At 49.5% G+C, this 15026-nt stretch overlaps 3 protein-coding genes across 4 annotated transcripts in view; 2 read left to right on the forward strand and 1 right to left on the reverse strand.

Moving 5' to 3' along the window:
• The window catches only part of LOC135974951 (zinc finger protein 436-like), a 92426-nt gene extending 82505 nt beyond the window's left edge, over positions 1 to 9921 (forward strand). Inside the window, exons 4-5 of the mRNA XM_065564557.1 lie at positions 39 to 152; positions 469 to 9921. Of these exons, the coding sequence (XP_065420629.1) occupies positions 39 to 152; positions 469 to 1874 (1520 nt within the window). The 3' untranslated portion in view covers positions 1875 to 9921. The remainder of the gene's footprint in view (positions 1 to 38; positions 153 to 468) is intronic.
• Positions 1 to 15026, reverse strand: part of LOC101948742 (zinc finger protein RFP-like) — a 1201957-nt gene that overhangs the window by 234539 nt on the left and 952392 nt on the right. The gene's annotated exons all lie outside the window — the stretch shown is intronic.
• LOC135974969 (uncharacterized) lies at positions 4960 to 9921 on the forward strand. Of its 2 annotated transcripts, none has more exons than XM_065564671.1 (2): positions 4960 to 5766; positions 6946 to 9921. In XM_065564671.1, exons 1-2 carry the CDS (start codon positions 4960 to 4962, stop codon positions 7003 to 7005), a joined length of 867 nt encoding a protein of 288 aa, XP_065420743.1. In that variant the 3' UTR covers positions 7006 to 9921. The 2 variants fall into 2 exon arrangements, with proteins under 2 accessions (XP_065420743.1, XP_065420744.1); XM_065564672.1 differs by having other exon boundaries at positions 4960 to 5550; positions 6957 to 9921.

Here is a 15026-nt window from a genome sequence, read left to right on the forward strand (position 1 = left end):
ATGCACCCTAATCTGGTCTGATTTCACCCTCTGCACAGGATTCCCCCTTCCCAAACCTGAGCTGATCGCCCGGCTGGAACGAGGGGAAGAGCCCTGGGTTTCTGATCTCCAAGTCTGCGAGGAAAGAAGGCTTCTGAGAAGCACCCGTACAGGTGAGGACTGACACAGAAACCATCTAGGGAATGAAGGAAAAAGGTTAGGATCCCAGAATATGGTGTGAGTAAGCGCCCTCAGTTCTTCCTCATCTCAGTCAGGACAGGGCTTCACTCATCAGATATAGCTCACGCCATTCCACCCAGCCTCTAATCTGCAGGAGTTTGCTTTGCAGCTTTCCTTCTCTGTGAGTGTTTGGGTGGGATGTGGAGGCGGAGTCCCGTTGCTCAGTCTTTGTGTTGGGTTTTCCCTTTGTGCTATTCCTCTTTCTCCCCAGCACAATGACTCCTGTCTGGATTGTGTCTCTCCCAGCAGGTGCTGAGCGAGGGAGTGAGAATGAGGCGGGGAATCATCATGAGGAAGTTCCTGGGGAAGTGGAACCGCAGGGGACCTTTGTGGGAAGAGCTGAAGGGAATTTTTCCCAGTGCTTGGAGCAGGCAGAAGCCTGGGGAAGTTGGCACAGGTCAGAGAGGCTTCTGGGACACCTCCCAGGGAAGAAAGTGGATCAACATCAGGCAATCCACACAGGAGAAAGACACCATAAGTGCTTGGACTGTGGAAAAAGTTTCATAAGAAAGTCAAACCTTGTTAAACATCAGGCATTACAAACAGGAGCGAGATCCCACAAGTGCTTGGACTGTGGGAAAAGTTTCACAAGAAGGTCACACCTTGTTTATCATCAGGCAATCCACACAGGAGAGAGACCCCACAAGTGCTTGGACTGTGGGAAAAGTTTCATACAGGGGTCAGACCTTGTTAAACATCAGGCATTACACACAGGAGAGAGACCCCACAAGTGCTTGGACTGTGGGAAAAGTTTCATACAGAGGTCACACCTAGTTCACCATCAGGCATTACACACAGGAGAGAGACCCCACAAGTGTTTGGACTGTGGGAAAAGTTTCATACAGAGGTCACACCTAGTTCGCCATCAGGCATTACACACAGGAGCGAGACCCCACAAGTGCTTGGACTGTGGGAAAAGTTTCATAAGAAGGTCACACCTTGTTTATCATCAGGCAATCCACACAGGAGAGAGACCTCACAAGTGCTTGGACTGTGGGAAAAGTTTCATAGAGCGGTCAGACCTTGTTAAACATCAGGCAATCCACACAGGAGAAAAACCCCACAAGTGCTTGGACTGTGGGAAAAGTTACATACAGAGGTCAGACCTTGTTAAACATCAGGCATTACACACAGGAGAGAGACCCCACAAGTGCTTGGACTGTGGGAAAAGTTTCATACAGAGGTCACGCCTATTTCGCCATCAGGCATTACACACAGGAGAGAGACCCCACAAGTGCTTGGACTGTGGGAAAAGTTTCATAGAGCGGTCAGACCTTGTTAAACATCAGGCAATCCACACAGGAGAGAGACCCCACAAGTGCTTGGACTGTGGGAAAAGTTTCATACAGAGGTCACACCTAGTTCGCCATCAGGCATTACACACAGGAGAGAGACCCCACAAGTGCTTGGACTGTGGGAAAAGTTTCACAGAGCGGTCAGACCTTGTTAAACATCAGGCAATCCACACAGGAGAAAGACCCCACAAGTGCTTGGACTGTGGGAAAAGTTTCATAAGAAGGTCACACCTTGTTCAACATCAGGCAATCCATACAGGAGAGAGACCCCACAAGTGCTTGGACTGCGGAAAGTGTTTCATATGGAGGTCTGACCTTATTAAACATGGAAGAATCCACACAGGATCTAAACTTCTGTGACACGTGGCAAGAAAGGTTTAAGCAACTTGCATGTAATTGACTCATGGTCAACGTTTAGAGAGAGATTTTAAAAGTGTGTCCACCTTAGATAGCTAGAGATTGAAATGTAAATGTGTATTTTCAAAGACTTGGAAGAAGAGGGCAAGTCATGTCTGAGTAACCTAATTGCCTTCTATGACGAGATAACTGGCTCTGTGGATGAGGGAAAAGCAGTGGATGTTTTATTCCTTGATTTTAGCAAAGCTTTTATATGATCTCCTACAGAATTCTTGCCAGCAAGTTAAAGAAGTGTGGGCTGGATGAATGGACCATAAAGTGGATAGAAAGCTGGGTAGATCGACGGGCTCAACTGGTAGTGACCAATGGCTCCATGTCTAGTTGGCAGCCGGTATCAAGAGGAGTGCCCCAAGGGTCGATCCTGGGGCCGGTTTTGTTCAGTATCTTTATTAATCATCTGGAGGATGATGTGGACTGCACCCTCAGCAAGTTTGCAGATGACACTAAACTGGGAGAACTGGTAGATACGCTGGAGGGTAGGGATAGGATACAGAGGGACGTAGACAAATTAGAGGATTGGGCCAAAATAAATCTGATGAGGTTCAACAAGAACAAGTGCAGAGTCCTGCACTTAGGATGAAAGAATCCCATTCACTGCTACAGACTAGGGACCGACTGGCTAGGCAGCAGTTCTGCAGAAAAGGACCTAGGAGTTACAGTGGATGAGAAGCTGGATATAAGTCAACAGTGTGCCCTTGTTGCCAAGAAGGCTAACGGCATTTTGGGCTGTATAAGTAGGAACATTGCCAGCAGATCGAGGGACGTGATCGTTCCCCTCTATTCAACATTGGTGAGGCCTCATCTGGAGTATTGTGTTCAGGTTTGGGCCCCACACTAAAAGAAGGATGTGGAAAAATTGGAAGGAGTCCAGCGGAGGGCAACAAAAATGATTAGGGGGCTGGAGCACATGACTTATGAGGAAAGGCTGAGAGAACGGGGATTGTTTAGTCTACAGAAGAGAAGAATGATGGGATATCTGGTAGCTACTTTCAACTACCTGAAAGGGGGTTCCAAAGAGGATGGATCTAGACTGTTCTCAGTGGTACCAGATGACAGAACAAGGAGTAATGGTCTCCAGTTGCAGTGGGGATAGTTTAGGTTGGATATCAGGAAACACTTTTTCACTAGGAGGGTGGTGAAGCACTGGAATCGGTTACCTGGAGAGGTGGTGGAATCTCCTTTCTTAGAGGTTTTTAAGGTCAGGCTTGACAAAGCCCTGTCTGGGATGGTTTAGTTGGGGAGTGGTCCTGCTTTAAGCAGGGGGTTGGAGTAGATGACCTCCTGAGGTCCCTTCCAACCCTGATATTCTATGATTCTAAGAGGGGTAACTGTAGTAGTCTATGTTTAGCTATCCAAAGTGTTCCTGTATTCTGTTAAATCAGGGATCAATAATTCAGTGATTATGCCCATGTCCCATGCCACTTGCCCAATTCCAGCTCAGTCTCTTTGAATTCGCTGGGGGTAGGGGCTGAAGGATGGAGGGAAAGTTTATAGCTGAAATTTTGCAAGGTTAGTGTTAATCGGATCTGTTCCGCTTTCCTGCTCGGACATTTTCTCTGGGGATCCCAGAGACGGAAAGGAGCAGGTGTTACTATCTTGAGTCCGCATCCCCATGGTAACTCTCTACACTATCAATTATCAAAATGTGCGCAGAGCATCCCAATGGAGGCACAGGAATGTGTCAGGGGAGGCGCGATGAGTGTGGGTTGTTGGGTTTTTTTTTTTAAAGAGCACTGGCTTTCAGCCCCAGTTGGCTGGGGCTCATGAGGAAGGAACAGGCCTATCTGGGAGGTGGGGATAAATGATCAGGCTCTCAAACCCAGGTGGAGCAGCAGCACAGAAGTCGGGGTGGCAATGGGGTGATAAGTCTGCTGTGAACAGCGATATTGAGGAATATCACTCTTCACGTGGCCACCCTAACTTCTGTGCTGCTGTTGGAGGCCTTCAGAGCTGTGCACATCGCCAACGACTACTCTGCCTTTAGAGCTGGGTGGTGATATATGTGCTTTTGAGGGTGGGGGCGTAAATGACCACAGACACCAAGGTGGGGGTGGCAATGAAACACATCTGAGAACCACTGGTCTACACTCTTATGGGCACCACGTTTATAAAATGATAAATCTTCTCCGAAGTATGGCTTGTGAGGTATCATGGGAAAAGTCATCATCTGCTGAATATTATTGTCCCATTAAAATGTGTCTATCAGCACTGTCCATGGAGCTCTGAGAGTTTGCTGTATGTTTGTTACATGCTGTAAAGCTGGAAAACGCCCACAGACGAGCTCCTCAGAGACAATGGCACCTGCACACCAGCTAGGTGCTACGTGGCCAGTAATTGCTCAGCCGGCCATTCACCAGCTGTGGAGCTGGGAACAGGAGAGTTACAATTCACCGGAAGGACGGCTGCACGCTCACTTAGGCCACAGACTGATTGTCGCCTGCCCCCCAACTGGGGGATGAACCTCAAAGAGGAGAGTGGTATAAAGGCACAAGGGAGAATTGCCTCCATTTTTCCCTCTCCTCTCCCATCTTTACAGAAGGCAACAAGATGGCTTGAAAGGCAACAGGGGCCTTGAAGTGGGGAGGATGGACCAGGGCTGGAAGGAAATCCAGGCTGTGTACTAAAAACTATGAACTGCCTGCAACAGCAGGTGGGGTGAGAAAACGTGCTTGCTTCATATTTTCCGTAGGCCTTGGCTACACTTGCAGATGTACAGCGCTGAGAGTTAAACCTGACTTTGTACAGCTGAGTAGGGAAAGCGCTGCAGTCTGTCCACACTGACAGCTGCCCAGCGCACTGTCGTGGCCACATTTGCAGCATTTGCTGTGCCATTGGGAGCGGTAGATTATGGGCAGCTATCCCACAGAGCACTTCTTCCCATTCTGGCGCCGTGGGTTGGGGGAAGGAGGCGTGGGTGCAGGGGATTCTGGGTCCGGTCCCAACGCCCCGTTATGCATCGCTTCGCATCCCAGAAATCCCTTTGTTTCCATCCACCTTTAGCGCCATCTTTTAACGGTTTCTGTGCAGCATGATCTGTCTGCGGGAAATGGATCCCGAACTGGTGAGGCGTATGCTGACTTATCTCATCAGCACGTTACGTTTGGCTGTCGAACTATTCCTTAAGATCCAAAGTGACAGTGAGAGTGAGGAGTCCGACGATGCTATCGAGCCGCGTAACGCGTACGACACAAAATTGCTTGTGTCATCCACGAACATGCTCAGCACCGTGGAACGCCGCTTTTGGGCTCGGGAAACAAGCACCGAGTGGTGGGATCACATCGTCATGGATGTCTGGGATGACGAGCAGTGGCTGCAGAACTTTCGGATGAGAAAAGCCACTTTCATGGGACTGTGTGAGGAGCTCGCCCCCACCCTGCGGCGCAAGGACACGAGATTGAGAGCTGCCCTGCCAGTGGAGAAGCGGGTGGCTATTGCAATCCGGAAGCTGGCAACTCCAGACTGCTACCGGTCGGTCGCAAACCAGTTTGGAGTGGGAAAGTCGACCGTTGGAATCGTGTTGATGCAAGTTTGCAAGGCCATTAATCGCATCCTACTTAGAAGAACCGTGACTCTGGGTAACGTGCAGGAAATAGTGGATGGCTTTGCACAAATGGGGTTCCCTAACTGTGGAGGGGCGATAGATGGGACACACATTCCTACTCTGGGACCACCCCACCTAGGATCCGAGTATGTTAATCGGAAGGGGTATTTCTCTATGGTTCTCCAGGCGCTTGTAGATCACCGTGGGCGTTTCATTGACATTAACACAGGCTGGCCCGGAAAGGTGCATGACGCACGCATCTTTCGGAACACTTGGCTGTTCAGGAAGATGCAGGTGTGACGGGTTGGATCACAGAAACCCCCTTGGGAGCTGCCACCCGATGTGCAAAGACTACCCCTGCTTCTGTTTTCCCTGCCAGCTCAGGACTCCAGCACCCTGTCTTGCTGAGCCAGACACAGATCCAGGGTCCGAATCACTTGTCCCAAAGCCGCAAGTTACCTGTAAACAGCTCACAGTAGCGTGCTTGTCTTTAGCACTCAGATGCCCAACTCCCAATGGGGTCTAAACCCAGATAAATCCGTTTTACCCTGTATAAAGCTTATGCAGGGCAAACTCATAAATTGTTCACCCTCTATAACACTGATAGAGAGATATGCACAGTTGTTTGCTCCCCCAGGTATTAATACATACTCTGAGTGAATTACTAAATAGAAAGTGATTTTATTAAATACAGACAGTAGGATTTAAGTGGTTCAAAGTAGTAACAGACAGGACAAAGTAAGTCACCAAGCAAAATAAAATAAAATGCGCAAATCTATGTCTAATCAAACTGAATACAGATAATTTCCTCACCAGTTCCAGAATGCTCCCTTTTACAGGCTAATCTCCTTTTAGCCTGGGTCCAGCAATCACTCACACCCCCTGTAGTTACTGTCCTTTGTTTCAGTCTCCTTCAAGTATCCTGGGGGGTGGGTGGAGAGGCTCTTTCTTTAGCCAGCTGAAGACAAAATGGAGGGGTCTCCCACAGGTTTAAGTAGACTCTCTCTTGTGGGTGGAGACCTCCCTCCTATGCAAAGCCCAGCTCCAAGATGGAGTTTTGGAGTCACCTGGGCAAGTCACATGCCCCTGCATGACTCAGTCTTTGCATTGTCCACATGGCATCTTGAATGTCTCCAGGAAGACTTCTCATGTGGATTGGAGCATTCTAAGATGCATTGTTCCCTAAGTGTCTCCTGATCATGTACTTAACCTGGCAAATTCCTTCCTAAAGAAGCTGACCAAATGCCTCACAAAGCTTACTTAGGAATCAGGCAAGCATACAGCCCATATTCTTAAGCTCGAGTAGAAAATGATATATACATACAAATAGGATGAATAGATATAATAGATCACAACCCTTACGGAGATATGTTACATGGCACAGGCAGCACAAAACATATTCCAGTTATGTCATACATACATTTATAAGCACCCCCTCCCCATAAAGCCTTATGGGGTACACTGTCACAGCAGGCCGGGACTTTTTTCCCAGAGCGGAAGATCACGGTGGGGAAGTCGAAATGCCCATTGTGATCCTTGGAGATCCCGCTTACCTGTTAATGCCATGGCTCATGAAACCCTACACAGGGAGCCTTGACAGCAGCAAGGAACGGTTCAACTACAGGCTGAGCCGGTGCCGAATGACTGTGGAGTGTGCCTTTGGCCGTTTAAAGGCCCGCTGACGATCTCTGTATGAGAAGCTGGACTTGGCCGAAAACAGCATCCCCGCGGTTATATCCGCGTGCTGTGCCCTCCATAATATTTGTGAAGGGAAGGGTGAAAGCTTCACTCAGGCATAGACCTCCGAGGTTCAACACCTGGAGGCTGAATTTGCACAGCCAGAGATCAGGGCTATTACAGTGTCCCAGCGCGGTGTTGCAAGGATTAGGGATGCCTTGAGGGAGCAATTTGAGGCTGAAAACCAGCAGTGATATCTGGTGTCCTGCATGGGAGTGAAGTGCAGTAGTTCCAATCTTTAGGAATCAGTGTTTGCTAAGCAGACAAGCAGACTTGCAGTGCCTGTTTATTTCCTGGGCTAAGGAGTCTTTTACCTTATGCAATAATAAAAAATGTTTTCAAAGCCAAAAAATCCATTTATTAAAAAGAAAACAAATTTATTTATTGAAAAGAAACAAGGGGGTGGAGTGGGGAACGGTACAATCACAGATTCGCATATGTCCTGTCTGGTGTGGTGTGCAGTGAGTGCTGCACTTCAGGACAGCTATACTGCATGGTGATGGGGGTTGAGTGCAGAGGGTAAGGGTCATGGTTTTCAGAGCTGCGTGGTGAAGATACTGGTGCTGGAGGCAGCTGGTAGTGTGAAAAACACGGAAGTTGGGGAAAGTGGGTTGGAGGTGACAGTGGGGCACAACGGAAAGAGTTTTGGGACAAGGGCTGTCGGGGGGGGGGGTCGCGTTTGCATTTCTGGTACTGCTCCTTCTGCATGGCTACGAGCTCCTGGATAGCGTGTGCTTGGCGCTCCAGGATGCTTATGAGACGATCCGTGCTTTGCTGCCAGTGCTCCATGCTTTGCCTCCAGTGCGCTACGTTTTCCTGGCGGATCCTGCTTTCTCTCTCCCTCCAGTTCTGTGCTTTCTCATTCTCTTTAATAGATTGCCACATCACTTCTTGCAGCATGTCTTTGCTTTTTCGCCGTCTCTTCCTGAGTCTTTGCAGCCTTTGAGCAGGCGATAAGAGGGACGGCTGAGGTCTCAAGGTTGATGCAGCTGTATAGGCAAAATGCAACATTTAACAGAGGCAGCATTGTTTATACCAGACAGAGTAGTGATTCCCCCCGCACTTAAGGAGTAGAAAACACACAGGGTCTACACAATAGCATAATTTTCCCGTCCGAAACAGAGCACACATATCCCACGGGAGCCTCAAAATGGTGAGTAAGGGGGACTGATTGTTTCAAGGCTGCACTGTCCTCTGGGTGTCTGTGCCTTGGGGAGAGCCAACAGCTTCAGGGGGCACCTACACTGAACACTGTCCAAACATTTTCCACAAGAGTTCGTCCTGGACGATATCTTGCTGCTGAGGGTGACCTGGGAAGCAAGGGGGGTCTTCTACTGCAATGCGGCTTCTGCCCTGGCCCATATGCAGCTTGCCTGTGTGCAGCAATGGTCCCCCTGCCCCTCGCGGCACAGTGGCGCGGACACGTTAGCCTGGCTGGGACAAGGACCACGGTGGCTCTCCTGATAAACCTGCGCAAGCGCATTGCACACGTTCTGGATGAGACATCCGAGGACGTTACCGAGGCCGATTACCGTGATGTGATAAACCACATCAATGCACTATTCCGCATCTAGGCATGCATGCCTAACCCTCCTCTCCCAAAGAGCCCGCACAGAAAAAATTCTTTCCCGGAAAAAAACCCGCTTACCGGGAACCTGCCCTTCTGTTTGTCCTCCACCAAGTACCGGCCGCTGCGACTGGCTACCTTCCTCCTGGCTTGAGAAGAGCTCTTGGCTGCATGGCTCCAGGGACTCCGGGGTGTCTCCATCCGCCCCACCACCCTCACTCTCATTTTCCTCCTCCTCCTCCCCCCCACCGGCTCCGAAGTGTCCATGGAAGTGCTCGGAGTGGAGGTGGGGTTAACCCCAAGTATCGCATCCAGCTCTTTGTAGAATCGGCAGGTCACGGCGGGAGCACCCGAGCGGCCGTTTGTGTCGCGGGCTGCGGTAGGCACTCCGCAGCTCCTTCACTTTAATCCTGCACTGCAGGGCATCCCAGTCATGGCCACTTTCCATCATGTCCTTTGATACCTTCCCGAAGGTATCGGAATTCCTATGCTGGAGCGCAGCTGGGACTGGACAGCTTCCTCCCCCCATACACTGGTGAGGTCCAGCAACTTGCCATTGCTCCATGCTGGGGCTCGCTTGGCGCGTGGAGGCATGGTCACCTGGAAAGATTTGCTGATAGCTCTCCACACCATGCCGGGCTGAGCAAACAGGAAGGGGATTTTTAAAATTCCCGGGGAATGTAAAGGGTGGGTCACATGATTGGTTACCTGGGGCCAGGGCAATAGAGTTTGAACTGATGACCAGAGTGGCTAGAACAGGCATTGTGGGATACTGCCGAATACTTCTGGAGGCCAGTCACAGCGCACTGGATGGCCACACTGGCGCCGCAGCACTGCAGCAGCAGCGCAATACACGCTATTCCTCTCGGGGAGGTGGAGTACATGCAGCGCTGCAACCACGGAGATACAGCACTGCAAATGCCTTGCCAGTGTGGACGGGGAGTGAGTTACAGCGCTGGGGGCGGCTTTACAGCGCTGTAACTCGCAAGTGTTCCAAGGACTTAGATTGGTAAAATTTAGGATTTAAAATGCATGTTTTAATTTTATAGTTTTAACCGGTTCTGACCTTTTACATCTTTCTCTCTTGTAATCCCTGAAAACCCCCTTGCTCTAGTTAATAAACTGGTTTTAGTGTTTTGTCTGGACCTGTGTGTTTTCATTGAAGTGTTTGGGGGATTCGACTGGAGAGAACAAGGCTGTGGCCTAATCCGGCCCCTTTATGGGGGCGACCCACTAATTACTGAGTTTGTCCATCACAGTGGACAGACTGAGCAGTCCAAGATGCACATTCCCGGGGTGCAAGGCTGGGAGTAGAAAACTGGCTGATGTTGCTGTGTCGTTTGGTACGTTCCTGAGTGTCTGGCTGGTCGCACTCAGTGCAGTGCAGCCAGGAGTGACTTTGAAGGCTGGTGGCTGTGTGGGAGCAGAGCGTGGGGGGGTTTGTTGTTCACACAGGGAAGCAGCAGGGTGGATTTGATTTAAATCACTAGTCAGGAAGACTCGATTTAATCATGGTTTTCTACATAAAAATGTATTCTTGTTGGTTGTTATAACCTTAATACATATTCTTCACAACCAGGGCTGGTGGAAGGATGTTTAGCGCCCAAGGTGAAACTTCCACTTTGCACCCCCCCGTCCCTGAGCCCCCTGCCCTGAGGCGCCCTCTCCCCGTGGCAGCTCCCCTCTGCTGCCTTGAGGCGCCCCCCCCCCCGCGGCACCTCCTCCCTGAGGCGTCCCCCTGCGGCAGCTCCCCACCTCCCACCCTGAGGCACCCCCCGCCCCAGCTCACCCCTGCCCCGCCTCCTCCCCGAGCACACCGTCGCTGCTTCACTTCTCCCGCCTCCCAGGCTTGCGGCGCCAATGAGCTTTGGCGCCGCAAGCCTGGGAGGCGGGAGAAGTGAAGCAGCCACAGCGTGCTCGGGGAGGAGGTGGGGCAGGGGTGAGCTGGGGCGGGGAGTTCCTCTGCGTGCCGCCCGCCTCGCCTCCTACCCGAGCACACAGTCGCTGCTTCACTTCTCCCACCTCCCAGGCTTGCGTTGCCTGAGCTGATTGGGGAGGAGGTGGGGCGGGGAGTTCCCCTGCATGCCGCCCCACCCGCCTTGCTGCACGCGGCCCTCTCCGCCCTCCACTGCCCCAGCTCCCTCCTCCTAAATGCCAGCAGCGACTGGGGCGGCCAAAGATCCGGCTGCCACGGTCGCTGCCGAAGAAAATGGCGCCCCCCAAATCCTAGTGCCCTAGCGGTCGCCTAAATGGTTGCACCAGCCCTGTTCACAAAGAGAGATAGCTGTAGGTTTCATTTTTAGAAGGTCCACACTGTACATTTTTAAACAGTGATTTATTTTGAAAACTTTTCAGATGAGTTTTACAGCTATATCAGACAATGAATGTTTGTTTGGTTATTTCATTACCAAAGGTAATTGAAGCAGATATTTATGAAGTCATTAGGAATGAACTATCTCCAATTCAACAGGTTAATCATTAATAGTTGGAGGATTTTCTTGCCATGCTGTATTAGGAGGAGAACATCACCAGACAGACATTTAAATTGTTTTATTTAACTAAAACAACAACGTTCAGTATTCTGGATTTGTTTCTTCAACAGCAAACATATAATATTTTAACAGAAAAGCGAATGTCCCTCTCTTCTCACATTTGTCTCCAGACTTCTCCTTGTCCAGATCTGTTCTGCCTCCAACCGTCTTGTATTCATTGAACGTTTTTTTGGGTTTTTTTTGAAACTTTGCAATTTTGGAGAGCTGTAAGGGATTAACTCTGTACACAAATTTGCAGAGGGACAATAGAGGTGAGCTCTGTTATTTCTCACCTCTATATTTTAATTTATTTTAAAATATTTTTACTGTTAACAAGCATGTTACCTTTGGAGACACAAAGCCACAGTTTGAGAACTGGCAAACTAAGCATCTCTGATGGTATCTTCTAGACTGAGCACTGAGTCCCATTGGGTAAATAGAGAGATTAACCTAAGTAATCTATACAGAAGCCTGTGGAACCCAATACGACTGGGTCCTTAATGCATGAACTAGAGGAACTCATTTACAAAACTTTTTTTAAACATGACATGTCTATATTGTCTCATACTATAGAATTGGAATTTATAATCCCTATTCCATGATGAGAGATCTTTGAGCTATAATGTATCTTAATTAAAACTATCTTTAGATAAAATGGTTTTTGAGGAAAAAAATTATCAAAAAAATCCAATTTAAATAACAAAAATCTGATTTTCTTGATTTTTTTTTAATCATTGATTTTTATTGACCCTGGGAAGCAGTGTAAAACATGCCCTGGGATGGAGAATTAAGCAGTTCAACAGTCCAGATTGTACCCTGGGGAATGTCTCACACCCGCTGTCTCCTGGGACCATTGCGCCTTCATCATCCTGAGCCTGAAAGGCAAGTTACGCAGGGCAAACCAAAGAAGAGGAACCAGCCGACATCCTCAACTCCACCGACGTTGGTTTTGGCTAAATCCTGAACTCCCCCTGGCATGGGAGACTTGAGGTTCTGCTGCCAGCCTGCTGCCAGCCTTCCCCTCATACGTCTGTTTCCTTCCTAATGGTCAGGGGTGCAAGTAACTTAAAGGACTTAGCCCAGGGGTGAGCAAACTTTTTGGCCCGAGGGCCACATGAGGGTTGTAAAATTGTATGGAGGGCGAGGTAGGGAAAACTGTGCCTCCGCAAACAGCCTGGCCCCGCCCCCTATCCACTCCCTCCCACTTCCCACCTCCTGACTGCCCCCCTCAGAATCCCCAACCCCATCCAACCACCCCCACTCCTTGTCTCCTGACCACCCCCTCCGGAGACTCCCCACCCTAACTGCACCGCCCAGAACCCTCCCACCCAACCCCCCTTGCTCCCTGTCCCCTGAGAGCCCCAACCCCTATCCATCCCCCTACCCCCTGACAGACCCCCGGGACTCCCACACCCCATCCAACCCCCCCCTGCTCCCTGACCGCCCCCTCCAGAGACCCACCCGCCCCTAACCACCACCCCGGAACCCCAACCACTATGCAACCCACCCTGCTCCCTGTTCCCTGACTGCCCCCAGGAGCTGCTGCCACTTATCCCACCCCACGTCCCTGTCTCCCCTACCATGCTACTCAGAGCAGCGTGTCTGGCTCCACGCAGATCTAGACACATGCTCCGCGGAAGTGCACAGCTCCACCCCCAGAGCGCTGCCCACGCGGTCAGACCTTGTTTGTCATCAGGCAATCCACACAGGAGAGAGACCCCACAAGTGCTTGGACTATGGGAAAAGTTTCACATGGAGATCAGCCCTGGTTAAACATCAGAGAATCCACACAGGAGAGAGATCCCAATAAGAGCTTGGATTGTGGGAAAATTTTCAGACAGACATCACACCTCATTAAACATGGGAGAATCCATACAGGATCTAAACTTCTGTGACACATGACAAGAAAGGATTAAGGAACTTGCATGTAATTGACTCAGATCAGGCCTTGTTACACATCAGGCAAGCCAAAGAGGACAGAGACTTGATTAATGCTTGGGATGTGGGAACAGCTTCAGTAACAGCAGAAATCTTAATAATCATTGAAGAATGCACATAGAAGAGAGACGCTATAAATGTCTGGACTGCGGGAATGGTTTCCATTGGAAATCAGCCCTTAATAAGAAAAGGGGGAGTCAGATGGCACCTTAAAGACTAACAGATTTATTTCGGCATAAGCTTTCATGGGTAAAAAAAAAAACACTTCTTCAGATGCATGGAGTGAAAATTACAGATAGAGGCATAAATATACTGGCCCATGAGGAGAAGGGAGTTACCTTACAAGTGGAGAACCAGTGTTGACAAGGCCAATTCAGTCAGGGTGGATGTGGTCCACTCTCAATGACTGATGAGGAGGGGTCAATACCAAGAGAGGGAAAATTGCTTTTGTAGTGAGCCAGCCACTCCCAATTGAGGCCCAAATTGACCATGTTAAGTTTGCAAATGAATTGTAGCTCTGCAGTTTCTCTCTGAAGTCTGTTTCTGAAGTTTTTTGGTTGAAGGATGGCTACTTTTAAATCTGTTATTGAATGTCCAGGGAGATTGAAGTGTTTTCCTACTGGCTTTTGTATGTTACCAATCCTGATTTGTGTCCATTTATTCTTTTTACGTAGAGACTGTCCGGTTTGGCCAATGTACATGGCAGAGGGGCATTGCTGGCACATGATGACATATATTACGTTAGTAGATGTGCACCTGAATGTGCCCCTGATAGTGTGGCTGATATGGTTGGGTCCTGTGATGGTGTCGCTAGAGTAGATATGGGGACAGAGTTGGCAACGGGGTTTGTTGCAGGGATTGGTTCCTGGGTTAGTGTTTCTGTGGTGTGGTGTGTAGTTGCTGGTGAGTATTTGCTTCAGATTAGGGGCTGTCTGTAAGCGAGGACTGGTCTGCCTCCAAGATCTGGATGGAAGCTGGAGGCAGGTAGGTAAACTTTGCGGTCAGTAGGTTTCCGGTATAGGGTGGTGTTTATGTGACCATCACTTATTTGCTGTGGTGTCCAGGATCTCTTGTGTGGACTAGTCCAGGCTGAGGTGGATGGTGGGGTGGAAATCGTTGAAATCCTGGTGGAATTCTTCAAGGGCCTCCTTCCCATGGGTCCATATGATGAAGATGTCATCAATGTAGCGCAAGTAGAGGAGGGGGCTCTAAGGTATGAGAGCCGAGGAAGCGTTGTTCTAAGTTGGCCATCAAATGTTGGCATGCTGTGGGGCCATGTGGATACCCGCTGACTTGAAGGTATAAGTTGTCCCCAAATCTGAAATGGTTGTGGGTGAGGACAAAGTCACAAAGCTCAGCCAGCAGGAGTGCTGTGGCCTCATCAGGGATACTGTTCCTGGCAGTTTGTAGCCCATCGTCATGTGTCATATTGGTGTAGGAGCTTCTACATCCATGGTGGCCAGGATGGTGTTTTCAGGAAGATCACCAATGCATTGTAGTTTCCTCAGGAAGTCGGTGGTGTCTTGAAGATAGGGTTACCGAAATATCAGGTCCACCTAGCTGAGAGCCAATAACAGCCAGACAGTGATAAGGAAGAGTTGCTTTATTCTGCAGAAGAAAGGAGAGCTTTGCACCTTGGTACAAAAACTCTGTCTTACACACATTTTCCAGATCCTTTATACACATTCAGACCACGGTCCTTGCAGTGTTAACACTTGATTGGTGGTTGTCAGACCCGTGCTTTTGCTATCTGGTCGGTGAAAACCAGCTTGGGACCAGCT

Source organism: Chrysemys picta, chromosome 12 (assembly GCF_011386835.1).
Source record: "Chrysemys picta bellii isolate R12L10 chromosome 12, ASM1138683v2, whole genome shotgun sequence".
Lineage (NCBI taxonomy): Eukaryota > Metazoa > Chordata > Testudines > Emydidae > Chrysemys > Chrysemys picta.

What these genes read in the sequence shown, in the direction of transcription:
- LOC135974969 (XM_065564671.1), top strand. Translation starts at nt 4,960, where the DNA reads ATGATCTGTCTGCGGGAAATGGATCCCGAACTGGTGAGGCGTATGCTG. An exon ending in GGCTGTTCAGGAAGATGCAG is followed by an intron (nt 5,767 to 6,945) that starts GTGTGACGGGTT and finishes CTGTCACAGCAG; the next exon opens with GCCGGGACTTTTTTCCCAGA.